This window comes from Podarcis cretensis (genome assembly GCF_951804945.1).
Source record: "Podarcis cretensis genome assembly, chromosome: 16".
Lineage (NCBI taxonomy): Eukaryota > Metazoa > Chordata > Lepidosauria > Squamata > Lacertidae > Podarcis > Podarcis cretensis.
Genome location: NC_137186.1, coordinates 41,691,345 through 41,705,638, shown reverse-complemented (window position 1 = coordinate 41,705,638; position 14,294 = coordinate 41,691,345). Strand labels below are relative to the sequence as shown.

The 14,294-nt window shown below is 46.7% G+C and overlaps 1 protein-coding gene across 19 annotated transcripts in view; it reads left to right on the top strand.

The window, feature by feature from the left end:
- Positions 1-14,294, top strand: part of NCOR2 (nuclear receptor corepressor 2) — a 352,014-nt gene that overhangs the window by 123,018 nt on the left and 214,702 nt on the right. For all 19 annotated transcript variants that reach the window (XM_079957706.1, XM_079957722.1, XM_079957718.1 and 16 more), the window contains exon 5: positions 8,609-8,788. In XM_079957706.1, coding sequence (XP_079813832.1) covers positions 8,609-8,788 — 180 coding nt within the window. The remainder of the gene's footprint in view (positions 1-8,608; positions 8,789-14,294) is intronic.

Below are 14,294 nucleotides of genomic sequence, written 5' to 3'. Positions count from 1 at the left end.
GCATTCAAAGGGCTGGAGCAAGGAGTTTCAGCTCCCCCCTCCCCCAAAAGCCCCATCTGAAATCTGAGCATTCCCAAAGAGCGACATTTCCATTACAAAAGCTGTTGGCTGAAGTGTGTCTCAAGTGGAAATTCACTTTCCTCCCTTCCCCCTGCCTTCTCTCTAAATGTGAGCTTTAGAAATCTCATTTCCTTTCTCTGATAAGAGTGCTGAAAAGGGCACTGGGGTGTCCCCCCACCCAATTTCTTCTCATAAATGAGATTAAAGGAAATGCACTAGGCTCAGAATAGCTTTTCCCTTGCTTCTCCCCCCCCCCCAGCTCTCTAGAACAGCTTTCCCTAACCTGGTGCCCTCTGGGTGTTGTTGAACTGCCATCACCCCTCGCCATTAAACCATGGCGACTGGCAAAGTTGGAGTCCCAAACTTGTCTGCATCCTGGGCTGGGCGACTCAGCTGCCCTCCCTTCCTCCAAGGACCCCAGTGGCCTCTGTGGCTTCGCAGGTGGAGGCTGAAGAGCAGCATCAGAGGCCCCCCTCATGAGGCAAGGGGGGGGGTGACTGCCCTAGGTGGCAGAATCCACAACAGCAGCAGATCTGGCCTCCAGGGAATGCTTGTCCGCTGCCCCTGGTGCACCTGCTGCCCCTCTAGCACCCCCCACAATACCACCCCCACGGCTGCCTCTGGGAGGTGCTGCTGGCCTCCTCCCACCCTCCCAGTGCAAATCTGTATTAGCCCTTCGTTCAGATGTATAGCTCCACTCATCCCTTCTTCCTTGGAAGGAGTGCGCATGTGCCATTTTGTGGTTCGCCTCAGGTGCCAACATGTTTTGGGCTGCCCCTGAACAGGGAAGACTAAGGGTGAGGGCAAAAAAATGCCCCATTGCTTCTTTTCCTGATGCCATTTCCAAATACTGGACTTGAATGTGGTTTTTATTATGAGAACCTTTTGCAAGCTGCTTTGAGAACCTCTCAGGATATAAAGTGGGATATATCTGTTTTATTTTTTTTACTAGAAACTCAGATCAGCTGTGACCATTTCTGGATCAGGAAAGCTTGGCTCAGTAATTCATGCCCTGGTTACTTCAGGACTGGATTACTGCAGCGTGGGGGTCCCCTTGCGCTTGATTCAGAAGCTGCAGTGAGTGCAGAAAATGCTGCAGCACAAGTGCTGACAGGAGGGAGACCCTATCAGCATAGAACACCTGTGCTCAGAGACCTGCACTGGTTACTGTTTTGCTCCTGGGCTAAGTTCAAGGTGTTACTGTTACCATATAAAGCCCTCAACAACTTGGGGTCATATTACCTGTGAGATCGCCTTACCCCATGCCTAGCCTCTCATCTGCTTCAGTCTGCAGAACTGGCACTGCCGCAGGTGCCATACGATACTCGTTGCACGTTTGAAAAACTTCAATCTTTTAGTGTGGCAGCACCCACACTTCGGAACTCCCTGCTTATTGACATCAGGCAGGTGCCTTCATTCCTAAAAACATTTTTTGTTTAGACAAACCTACCTAGATATGTATAATGTTGGCATGTGTTTTAATCTGCTTTTTACTTACCCTTGATTTTAATTATTTTGTTAATATTTTATAGCTGTTTTTAAGAGTTTTCACTGGTATTATTGTTCTATTCTTTTTGTAAACTGCTTTGAATGCTTTTTTAAAACAACCAAGTGATGTATAAATGTTATGAAATAAATAGATTAAAATATCTACCAACCTGAGCCGTGTACAAAAGGCCGTGTACAAAAATAGACAGCAGGGTGCCTCTGAGTGAATTCTCAGCCTAGGGATTTGCATTCAGAACTGAGGGTGTTGTATTCCACTCACTTCTACTCAGAGTAGACTCAATAAAATCAATGGGCATAAGTTTTAGTCATGTTCATTATTTCAATGGCCCTACTTTAAGTAAGCTTAGCATTGAAGACAACCCTGAAGTCACACTTCTTTCACACCAACGCCCACTCCTTGTTATCCCAAGTTTTCTTTATTTCAGCAACTTTATTTAATGAGGAAAATGTGTCTTTTTCTGCGGATTGCCATTTGCTCCAATCCAGTGGTGAAATGTGGGTTTTCCTGGGGAAAGCAGTGGGGCAAAACAAAACAAAAAACAATAAAACTTGCTGAGACACAGCTTTAAAACGTGGACCTGTGCCTGTGCCACAAAAGGAAGTGTGGATGAGCCCCTAGAAAGATTGTGGGTGGCAGGTGCCCTATTAAAATAGGCATATCTTCTCTCACCTGTGCAAAACTTTGGAAAAATAAAGAGCGTATCATGTTCTTTGTTGAATTATTATTAAAGTGTAGGTTTGGTTGATTAATATATTTCAAACCTGCCTGCCTGACTAATTCTTTAAGGAGACTGCTGCCCACTTAGTTATACTTATCCAGATTAATTTTGTTTTAAAGCTGGCCATGAGAGCCAATGGAGCCTGTTACTGAACGGATTGCTTCTCAAACAGGCTGTGTCCAGTCTGTCACTATTTTGTGGAAGGATACAAGCACATACAGGAAAAGTAGGCTTGTGCAATTAAAGTGGATTAATTGCTCTGTTGCCGTGGTGAAACCAATCTCATGGTTGCTTTTTTAAAAAGTAAACTTTTTGTGGTTAGAAAGGTGTTGGTGAAGTGCACTGTAAAGTGTGGGCTGAATGATTTAATAGTGGGAAGGCATATAACCACTGTGGAAGCAAATGGAATGAATGTTCATTGCTATATAACCTCCCCACAAACAACTCAGAACAAACACTCAGTAAAGTCAGGACATAGACTAACCTCTGGGTAATCTTTGCATGCAACTCAGGATAAATGCGCAAGAAATAAGTTGTCTGGGGAAGCCCCCATATGAAGTCACTTTCCTAAAATTCCATAACGAATTTCGCCTTTCTCTTTTGGGAGGTGGCCTCCCCTGCCTCCCCTTTGGTTGATTTAACACCCTTTGGATGTTGTTGGACTCCAGATTGCAACAACTCCAGCCAGAATGTCTAGCAGTCATGGATGATAGGTGTTGGAGTCTAGTGACATTAGGCAGTTGGGGAAAGCTGCATTAATGCCAGAGGAGGTTGCACTGAGAGTGCCACAACCATTTGAGGTGTGAGTGGTGCTGACTAGGAGAAGTAGTGCATTTGGAATGCCATGCACAAGGATTAATGCATGGCCACCTCTATTCTTCCATTTAGGAAACTGGCTGAAATGGAAATTTCACTCCCAGGTGAAGGAGATATTGTTGTGTGTCTTTTGTTTTCAGTCGCTTTTGCTGTTGTTTTTGAATATTTCTTTTGGAAAAATGGCATACTCATTTTGTGTGCTGTTTTGAATTTGTTGTAAGACACTGGAATGAAAATCTAATGAAGAAAGAAGCATATTACAATGCAAGGGGTTTGCGTGAACACAAGAAGCAGCCTTATCCCGCATATGACCATTGGCCCATTAGGATCTAGCTCAGCATTGTGTACACCAGCTGTCTCTGCCTTGGTGCGCTCCAGATGTTCTTAATTCCAGCTCCTATGATCCCTGATCATTGCACATGCTGGCTGTGGTTGATGGATGTTGGAATCCAACAACATAGGGTGAGTGGCAGTTTGGGATAGGGTTCCAGCCCTACCTGGAGATGCTGAGGATTGAACTTGGGACCTCCTGCAAAAGGCCTTCTGGATGGGCTGCTAAGCCTGATGGATGATGCTCCTGCTCCTGCTTTGATTTGGGGTGTGTGTGTGTGTGTGTGTGTGTCTGTGTTAATGGCAGTTGTTTCTTCCTTGGAGCACCCAGTCTCATCCTTTGCATCCAGTTTCATCTTCCTCTCTGCTCCCCTCTTCTTCTCTCCTCCTGTTATGCAGTCGGTTTTGCAGCAGCAGCAGCTCTCTCCCCTACACTGTGTAAAGCTCAGACATCAAGTGTGGTTTGGCACTAGCGACTTGTGTGCCATCTCCACATGAGAGTATGTGAGACTTGGCATCCAGCTTCCCCTTCCTCTAGTTTCAGAGAAAGATGCCAACTGCAGAGATTCGAGGAGAGGATGCAGAACCTGAACTGTGTGAATCCCTCCAGCTCTGTATGGATGCTAAAAATAATTGGCCTGATCTTGTCCTTGGGCTGTCCCTGCGGCACATACTTGTGGAGGCGGGTTGGGGGGGGCAGTTAAAAGCCTTATTGTGGGACTCAAGGATCTTGGACAGGAAGTGCTTGCTGGTGGTAAGAGCCAAGAGTGGAATGGACACACTCGGAAGTTGGTGGACTCTCCTTTCTTGGAGGGTTTTAAGCAGAGGCTGGCTGGCCATCTGTCATGGCTGCTTTAGCTGAGATTCCGGCATTGCAGGGGGTTGGACTAGATGACCCTCTGGTCCCTTCCAGCTTTAAGATTCTGTGTTTCTATGATTCTACCTTCCAACTCCAATTCTATTATTCTATGAAACACAAGCTTAGGAAACTCCCAGTGTAGCATTTGGAAAATGGGACAAGAGATCCTGGGAAAGCAGGAATGGCACAGGAGCTCCCTATTGGGGTGAGTGAGGCCATTTTTTAAAGGCTGAGGCTAATGGGAACTTTATTCTTAATGCAAATACCAGCTGCAGGGGGGCAGTTTTAATCAGGGCCGCAACAGGGGAGGAAAGCGTTAAGTCCAAAGCTTTATTTAGCATTACAACTGGTTTGGCCCTAACCTGTGAACACAGCTCTTGTGGAACTCTACCATTTCATTCTGCTCCCACCCCTGCTCTAGCTGGTCACAATTTGATTAGATGCCACTTGGGTCGATGCAGTACAGCTGTTCTTACATTATTACGACTTGACCACAAGGCCAACCATCAGCAGTTGGTATTCTGGTTGGCAGTGGTTTAACTTCTGCCTTTCCCAGTGCTTTGTTTTGACAATTTATATGCTGCTTAATGACAATTGCCTTTAAGCGGTGTAGAGAAACTCAGTACAATGAAACTAAAAATGAGTTAAAACTATAAAATCAGAATTCATTTAAGATGCCTGTTAGAACTATAATAGCAAAAAAGATTCAGTGAGTCCTGGAAGTTCAGCAAGTAGGGTGCCTGCCTGACCTCAAGTTCGACAAAATTGGGCCCACAATAGTCAACACACAGCTCCTGGTGGATCTGTTCTGTGCATCCAAGCCATGGGGACCACTAACAGTGGCTGCCCCAAAGATCTCAGTCATCAGGCAGCCCTAAAGGTATCCTGGACCCAAGTTGTTACGGGCATTGTCAATTAACAGAAGAACCTGGCCTGGTAGTGTCTGAGCAACCAATGTAAGCTTTAGAGCACCAGAGTTATGTAATAGCAGTAGATTTTGTTGGACCACAACTCGCATCACTCTTGTCGTTTGGCTGTGCTTGCTGACAGGTGGCTGTCCTCTGGGACTGATGAGAGACGGAGCCTGGCAGCAAACTGAGAGCCACAGCTTAGCCACCCAGCTTTTCATACTCTCGGGCAGGAGCCTCCTCTTTCCTTGCTGCCCAAAAGTCTCGCAGCTGGAAATGCCAAGGATTGCATTTTCCTGGGGGTGTGGGTGGGGTGGGAAAGCAGTGGCTTCATTCCTCACAACGATGTTTTGGCAGAAATTATTCCCTTTCCCCGCAATTTGATGTTTATTCCTGGTTAACAGTAAGTGTACCTTGGAGTTTTAGGATTACTGGTATAATTACACAATATGTGCAGAGATGGGGAGGGGGTGGAGGGGAGACAGATTTTCATAAAACTGCCCTGAGCTGCGAGCAGCTGTTGCGGAGAACAATTAATGGGAAAAAGTGAAAAGGGAGATGTTGTCAGGAGAGGGAGCTAGGTTTTTTGCAGCTTTTTTTCTGAAATGCCCGATTCTTCCAAGAGGGGGAAGAGCCACAGCTGGAGCAGCCACTGTGCATACAGAAGGTCAGTGGTAGGTAGGGCTGGGAGAGAGCCCCCTCACTGTAACCCTGGAGAGCTGCTGCCAGTCAGGGTAGACAGTGCTGAGCGAGATGGACCAAAGGTCTTAATCAATACAAGGCAGCTTCCAACTCACAATGCTTTGTCAGGATGTTGGGGAAGGAAGGGGCACCTACCAATGGTGGGCAGGATCAGAAGCAAAAATGTGAGATCATAGAAACATAGAAGAGCTGAAATGGTCCACGATCATCTAGTCCAACCCTTCAATTCAGGAATCATTCACTCAAGCCGGGGCTTGAACCCACAACCCTGGGATTAAGAGTCCTGTGCTCTACTGACTGAGCTCTTGGTATCCTCCAAATGTTTTGGACCCAACCAGCATGGCCAGGGAATTCTACTCTAAAATAATAGTCTTCAGCTTTTTTCAGACCTGGGGCCCATGTATAACCCAGACATGTATTTGGGGAACAGTTTCTTCTTCATATTTTTAGCCTTATATTTGTATGGTGGTAGTCCTGCAGTTGTGACCCTTTTTAGACCAGGCTGTGACCTGGCAGGTGGGTTCCAACCTACTGGTTGAAGACCAGTGGTCTAAATCAGATGTGGGGAACCTTTGTATTACCAGATGATGTTGAAATACAACTCCCATCAGCCCCAGTATGCGTGGCCAATAATAATAATAATAATAGTAGTAGTAGTAGTAATAATAATAATAATAATAATAATAATAATAATAATAATAATATTTTATTATTTGTACCCCGCCCATTTGGCTGGGTTTCCCCAGCCACTCTGGGCGGCTTCCATAGAAACCAAAAATACACTAAAATATCACACATTAAAAACTTCCCTGAACAGGGCTGCCTTAAGATGTCTTCTGAATGTCAGGTAGTTGTTTATCGCCTTGACATCTGATGGGAGGGCGTTCCACAGGGCAGGCGCCACTACCGAGAAGCCCCTCTGCCTGTTTCCCTGTAGCTTTGCTTCTCGCAATGAGGGAATCGCCAGAAGGCCCTCGGTGCTGGACCTCAGTGTCCGGGCAGAACGATGGGGGTGGAGACGCTCCTTCAGGTAGGGATGATAGTTTAGCAACAACTGGAGGGCTAAAGGTTCCCCACATCTGAAACGTGGAGGGCCCTAGGTTGGTGAAGGTTGGCTTAGGAAGTGAAAAGAAGGAAGCCTTGGTGCAGGTGAGCGAACTAGCATGCATCTCTGTGGTCTTGCATCTTCTGGAGACTTAATATTTTGTGTGGCTCCAATGCTTGTCACCATCAACACAATCTGCTTTGAGTGGAGAGTTGTCATCAGTGGTTTTGGGCAGTTTTGATTGTTGGGCAGTAAATCTGTTCATACTTAAGGGAGTTGCCCTTTTGTTTTCAATCTTATCAGCTCTTCTCATGCTTCTAAACTGAGTATAAAATGAAGGTCTTGCCCACTGAAAGAGCTAAATAACAAGTTGACGAGGCTGAATGCAGGAGACGGTGTTTGTGGATGGTTGCAGGCCTGTAGAGGTGATGGAATAACTCACCTGCCATAGTTCAGTGGTAGAGCACCTGCGTTGCATACTGAGGATCCCCAGTTCAACCCCAGGCATCCGGGTAAGACTGGAAAAAAACTCTAGAGTTGCTGCCAGGCAGTGTAGCTAGTGTGGAGCCAGATGGTCTGACTCTGTATAAGGCAGATTCCTATGTTCCTCTGCTGGTCATCTCAAGACAAGGAAAAGAGTCTGGCATCTGCCCAAATAGAGTGAATCACCAGTAAAAAAAGGGGAGGGAACTGGTGATTTTTATTGGGTAGGTGAAGGTATATAGTTAACTATATTTTCTCTCATTACAGACCCACATATGTAGGTTAGCAGGGAAAAGGATCAGCTTACCGCTTGCATTTGAAAAGCACAGGGCTGAGCAGAGTTTAAATCTCATACATTTTAATCAAATGCATAGGAATTAGCCATTAGACTGGACTCCCCCTTTATGACCCCGTTTTTCAGGGAAACAGGTTACAGACTGAAAAGGCCTGTGCCTGATGCTGGAACAAGTGGACAGATGTCTGTTTCCATGGTTGGTTGAAGAGAGAGAAGGTGGAAGGAACAAGAAATACTTCTTTGCTTCTTCCTCCCAGGAGAGGAGGGGAAATGACATCACACAGAACCTTCTCTATCAATTACATTTCTATGGTCTGAATCTCCTTATCAGCAATTCAGCTCTGTGGTCTTATCCCCTTCACATGCTAACTGGCAAGAATATGCATTGTTAGATTTGACTGAATGTCTCCCATAGGGGCCTCGCAGTTGCCAGGAGTGTAGGGAACACCAGTTGGTACTACCAAACAACGGTCGCTTTGTCGTCCCCGCTCCCCTGGTTGGGGAGGCTGCCTGTGATTAAGGTAGCAAACTTGGATGTTGGCCTCTTTGTGAGGGGCAGCTGCTAAAGTGACAGCCATGCGCCTCCTCAGTGGTTTAAGGTTACACACCCAGCCATCTGTCCTCTGTGAGGAAAGGAAGAGAAGGGGGAAGGACTTATGAAAGCAGTTAGTGCCTACTTTGAAACAAACACACGTGAAATGTTGAATGTCTGGGAGGGGTACACTACACCTGCATTCATACAACCAAAGCACATGCTTGGTGTGTTCAGACATCCAAACCTGGAATTCCTGAGAACTTTCTTTGAGGATTCCTCAGCAAGATCTTTAATGGCAGTACAAGAATGTTTTTTAATCTGCCTTTTCCCCCCTTTCAACTTTGCAGGATCGGGGCCTAACAGGAAAACTGGAGCCGGTTTCACCAGCCAGCCCTGTCCATCCTGACTCTGAACTGGATCTGTTGCCATCCAGGCTGTCTAAGGAGGAGCTGATCCAGAACATGGACCGTGTTGACCGTGAAATCACCATGGTTGAGCAGCAGATTTCCAAGTTGAAGAAAAAACAGGTAATTCCTCCCCCAAACAATTGCTGTCACTGAAATAGCTTCCCTGAACCTCATCTTTGCTAATCAGGTTACAGCTGGCATTTCAGCGTGTTTCAGAGTGTAACCAACCACAGAAATGAGCTGGTTTTAAGACATTTGAGCCAAAGTCGGCCACGTGAGTTCACAGCTCTGCCCTGCAAAGGCATGCTACTAGTATAGTACAGTGGGTGGTGTGTAATGTTTTAGGCAGCGGCAACCACAATACCAGCTGCATTTCCCTTCCTAAACTCCATTGCATGTGTCATATTCAGGGCAAACATTTCCCCATTCCCTCCCCAACTGTCATGGGTCCCTTGGCTCTGTCAGGATCAGGCATGGTTTGGCAGCCCCAGACACAGGAGGAGGAAGAAGGAGCTGATGGGGGGCTCAGTGAGGGCCTCTCCTTGTGAGGAAGCAGATCTGCTGGCTCTGTCCCTCCTGTGGAGCACACAGCCTCATTATGGAAGGGTAGGCCTGGAAGGAGCCTCTGACAGGAAGCGTCACAGCTGGAGGCATAAGGGACAGTCTTGTCACCAAGAACCCAGTGCCACCTTCTTAGGTGGGATTGTATGTGTGAGAATTCTGTGAGTGAGCCTGCCCTGTTGGGATGTCATCGTAGCTTCTGTTCAGTTGTGAACCTCTTGCCTTGCTCATGTACCTTGGGATCATGACTTTGGCCCTTGTGCTTGCTGCTGAGCCTGTGCCACCAGTAGCCTGAATAAAGATCTCCACCTTCTTTGCAAGTAAGAGTCACTGTTGCAGTGTTTTGGGACGGGAGCCTGACACTGCACCTTCCGAGGAAGGTTAATTTGATATGGGGATCATTGCCCTCACTCTGAATTAGCCTCGTTTGTCACCAGTGATTTTGACACAATGCCAGTTCTAACTGGGTGGTTTGACAGCGAAGCATCACATTTGGAATATGTTCCCTTATTGACTGGAATTGCACTGTGAGGAACAACAAAAGAACGGCAGCGAAGCAGTTGCCTAGAGGGGTAAATCGCTGTGGGCAAGCAGATGCAAATAGAGGGAGGGAGCTTTGGAGATTCTTGCCCCCCAAGTGCTTAGCCGAGAACTTTGATTAGACATGGCCCTAATTTTCAGGAGATTGATTCTCCATATGTGTATGCTGAGAGGGTTAGTTTTTAGATAGCAAAGAACTTGTCATAAGCATAAAGGCAGGCTGTCTTCTCTGTGCATGTGGAAGAATCCTCCCCACCCCCAAGCAAAACAAGTTTAATTAATCCCAGACACCTGCTTTCTGTTGCTGTCTGTCACAGCGCTATTGAAAGGGCTTAGGGGCTGAAGAGAGGAAAAGATTTCAGAAGCAGCTGCACAACCAGGCCCTATAGAGTGACTGCAACATCTGGAACTACCATCTTGGGAGGGTGGGTGGAGGGAAGACAGCAGTGGGAAGGCAAAGAGAGGTATGGCGTTTCCCTTGTTTTATTCTGTTGCCAAGTTTAAAGATCCAAGTAGATAAAACATTTGGATTTGCAAACATTTGGAGGCATTTTCCTCCATTTTCATTGAAAGGAGTCTTCGGGGGGGGGGGAGTGCTTCAATATTAATAGTGACCTGTGCAAATGTGTCTGATGGATGCATTTTGTATCAGTTCCAGGAGCAGAGCACACCCACCCACCCCATATCACAACCTTACTGCTCTTTACAACACCCCACAAACATATTGCATAAGGACGGCACAGTCAAATGCACTGGGCTGTTTCTGATTAGTCACAACACCAACAGATGCTTCCTGCACAGGGGTGTGTGTTTCCAGGAACATTTTGATTATTGCTGGTTCTTGAGATGCTAAATGTAGGGAGAAAGGCAGGGAGCAAGCCATGCATGTGAGGTGGAGCTCCTTCTGTAGCAGCATCAGGAACATGTTGTATACATGGGCCTTGCATTTCAGTGCATTTTCTCCCTCCCTCTCATTGGGAGGCCTCCAGGAAATAATGAGTCATATTTTTAGGCCATGCAAGCAAAGCCAACATCCTTGAGACTTCCAAAAATGGAAACAAAAAGTGGAAAATGGAAGACGAAACAAAACTGCCACAGCTTGCAATGTGGAGAGTCTGTCTGCAGCCCAGACATTTTCAACTTGAATGTTGCAGAAGGTCTTGTCTGTTGACCATTGTCTCCCCACCCCCTTCTGTTAATGGAAAGCCACAACTTAGTTGGTTAGCCCACATCCTACAGCAGCTGTCCTCAGCCTGGCGCCCTTCAGATGTGACTGGACTACAAATTCCATCATCACTGACCATTGGGCTGATGGGCATAGTAGTTCAACAAACATCTGGAAGGCACAGACTGGAGAAGGTGGCTTCTTCTATGACAGATCTTTTCCTAACATTGCCCACACTAGAGCTGTGCATTCCATAAAGCTGTGTCAGGGGTTTGGCTGAAGCCATGTTTTTAATTTGGAAGCTGTTCAAAGTGGTCTTCCAAGTGAGGGCTGCCATGTACTGTATGATAAAGTAGTGATCCATGTGGGTGAGTGAAATAGCAGAGGTTGCAGAACAAACTGTACCACAGTGTAACCTGCTTTATTAAGAATCTAAGAACATAAGAAGAACCTGCTGAATCAGGCCAGTGGCCTGTCTAGTCCAGCTTCCTGTCCTCACAATGGACACCCAGATGACTGTGGGAAACCCTTAGGCAGGAGCTGAGCACAAAGGCACTCTCCCATCTTGAGGTTTCCAGAAGTGTTGCTGCCTCTGACCACAGAGGCAGAGCATAGCCATTGTGGCTAGTAGCCACCGATAAACTTGCCTTCCATGAATTTGACCAGTCCTTTTAAAAGCCATTCAAGTTGGTGGTAATCATTGCCTCCTGTAGGATCAAGTTCCACAGTTTAAAATGTGTGCTGGTTCCTTAAATATTTGGGAACTTAACAGGTGTTATCCTTTAATATTGTGTCTTCAGCAAGTCGCCCGGTTCCTTTAGCCTCCCTCCCCACATGGGCTTTCCTTCTGCACCTTTTACCATATTTATAAGCTCCCATTGGTTCTTCTTGAGTTCTAACCACTCATCTTGAATGTTGGTACCTAAAACCAAATTTGTGAAGGAATTCACAAGACTTGAAATGGAAGCCTGTTGGCCAAAGGCTGGGGACTAGTCTAAGGGATTGTCTGGTTTCAGACCTTGCAGCCCTTTTCAGATGCAGAAGGCATAAGTGGTTTGCAGCACCAACCCTCAGATTAGCGAGCAGAATGAAGTCTCTTGATTGGCCTGGTCTAGTGAAAAATAAATAAATACAGAGAGCAGGATCTTTCGGCTCTTGCACTACTTTCTGACTTCTGTCCAATCTAGCACCTCAAGATACTATCTTCTGGGACACACAGGGTTTTATCCAACAAAGTCATCCCATCCATGCAAGAATTTCTGCTTGTGCAACAGAACTCCCCCCACTCTCTCCGCCCCATCTGCGGATGCCCCATCCAATCGGTACTGGGCATTCTGTTGCACACGTGGAAGTCCTTGTGTGAATGGAATGACCTCATTGCCCCAAACCCTCAAGGTCCCAGGTTGGTGGGAACAACACGGTACTTCAGTGGTGGGGAACCTCCAGATGTGCCTGGTGATTGGCCATGCTGGCTGGGCTGATGCGGATTTGCCCAAAGGCTCTCCAACACAGCCATGCTCCCAGCAGCCTTTTTTGAGTGTTGAGTGGAGAAGAGCTATAACTTCCCAAGTGCGTGACCAACATCTGTGATATTTTTGTCTGCAACTAAAATGAGAAATTGCTTCAAAGTTCCTCTTAGAAACTGACTGGCTGGACATTTGCAGCATTGATGGAGAGTCAGGGTCATGCTGTCACCCCCTCCTGAGTAGCCGCAGCAGGGGGTTTCTCTCTTGCAGGGAAGGAGAGATGGCACGCAATTGTTGGCTGGGGAGTGGGAAGAGCAACTGGGAAACTGCCAAGACTCATTCTGATTATAAAGGTCACAAGCTTGGCTTCTCTTCCCCACCCCCAAACATTTTAGACCTTTATAATAAAATATATTGTATGTCCACATTGACCCGCATTATTTTTATTTTCTGTTGTCTTTTACATTATCTGCAAATCCCAATAGAGGCTGCTCGCTTGGCCAGGCATTATTGTTTTTAGAGGGTGCTGAGGAGACATTTCTGTTGCTGGCTGCCTGCTTCTTGGGGACAGCTAGCGAGGCACATGCTTTTCTGGGATAAAACGTGGCTGCTGATATTTTATTTTGGCTGCAACACAGGAGTCCTCCTTGGTAATCAGGAGCACATATTCTGCAAAAAAGCAGTAACATACCTATGGGGGATCCTTTCAGATTAAGCTCCTGGGCTCAACTGTGTCTCAGGGCCTGATTTGGCCTCCTGACCGTCTCCAGCTCTTGGGAATTGGCTAGTTCCTTCCAAGGCTGGATTTGGGTGCCATGGGAAATGATGCATCTGGTGGGAGTCAGGCGCGGTGTGATGATGTTGTTCTCCAGGGTTCCCTATTCCCATCAGCTGCCGCCAATGAGTGAACTAAAGAAACTTGGAGCTCTGCAATGCCACACATCTGGCTTTCCTAGACCAAGGATGGGGAACCTTTGGCCCTCCAGATATTGCTGGACTACAACTCCCATTATTCTCGACCGGTATGGGGCATTATGTGTTAGTACCAACACTTTTAATTTGGCCTTGTAGCAGATTGGCAGCCATTGCAAATTCTGCAAGCAAAGTGTTACATGCTATCAGTAGTCCCGCCCCCCCCGCAAGTAGCCAAGCCGCCATGTTCTGCAGCTGCTGCTGCTTCTGGACCAACCCCAGGGGTAGCCCTACTGGCTGGGATTGATGGAAGGCCAAAGGTTTCCCACCCCCATCCTAGGCAATAGTAGGGAGGTTGGCAGAGAGATGTGGGACAGCCTCTTTCAAGAGCAGCTGCATGTCTTCCATAATGCTTAGTTCATCCAACAATGCCTTTTGTTGGGCATGCTCTACAGTGCTGGAGCTTGGCTCAGTAGACCCTGATGCAGCCAGAGTTTCCAAGGTGTCAGAAAGAGGTAAGTAGACAGGCAGACCATTGCTTGTGTCTGATCCCCTTGTCCTTTCTCTCCTTCCAACCCCAAAGAGTAATGCCCAGGTATCATTGCAGCTCGACTGTGCGCAGCCCTTGGAAAGGTCCTTTGGCCTTCAACTCTTTCCCCCTCCTTTTAGCATCCATGCTCAGGCAAAAAAACCAAGCAGGCTTGGGAGGGCTGTCTCTGTGTGCTTGGTGTAACTATTGTTCCAGCTATTAATAGCACCAGTCTGGCTTCATTCTCACATAACACTGAGCCATAGTTTGTCCAGTCATTGGGGTTTTGTTTTTTTAAAAAACAAACAAACAAACAAACAAACAAGTAAGCAAACAAACAAACAAACAAACAAACAAACAAACAAGGTGTTGTCTCATAGGCAAACAAACAAGCTATGGTTTGTTTCTCCAAATTTGGTTTACCAGCTTCTGTTGCCTCCTATTTCTGTAGCT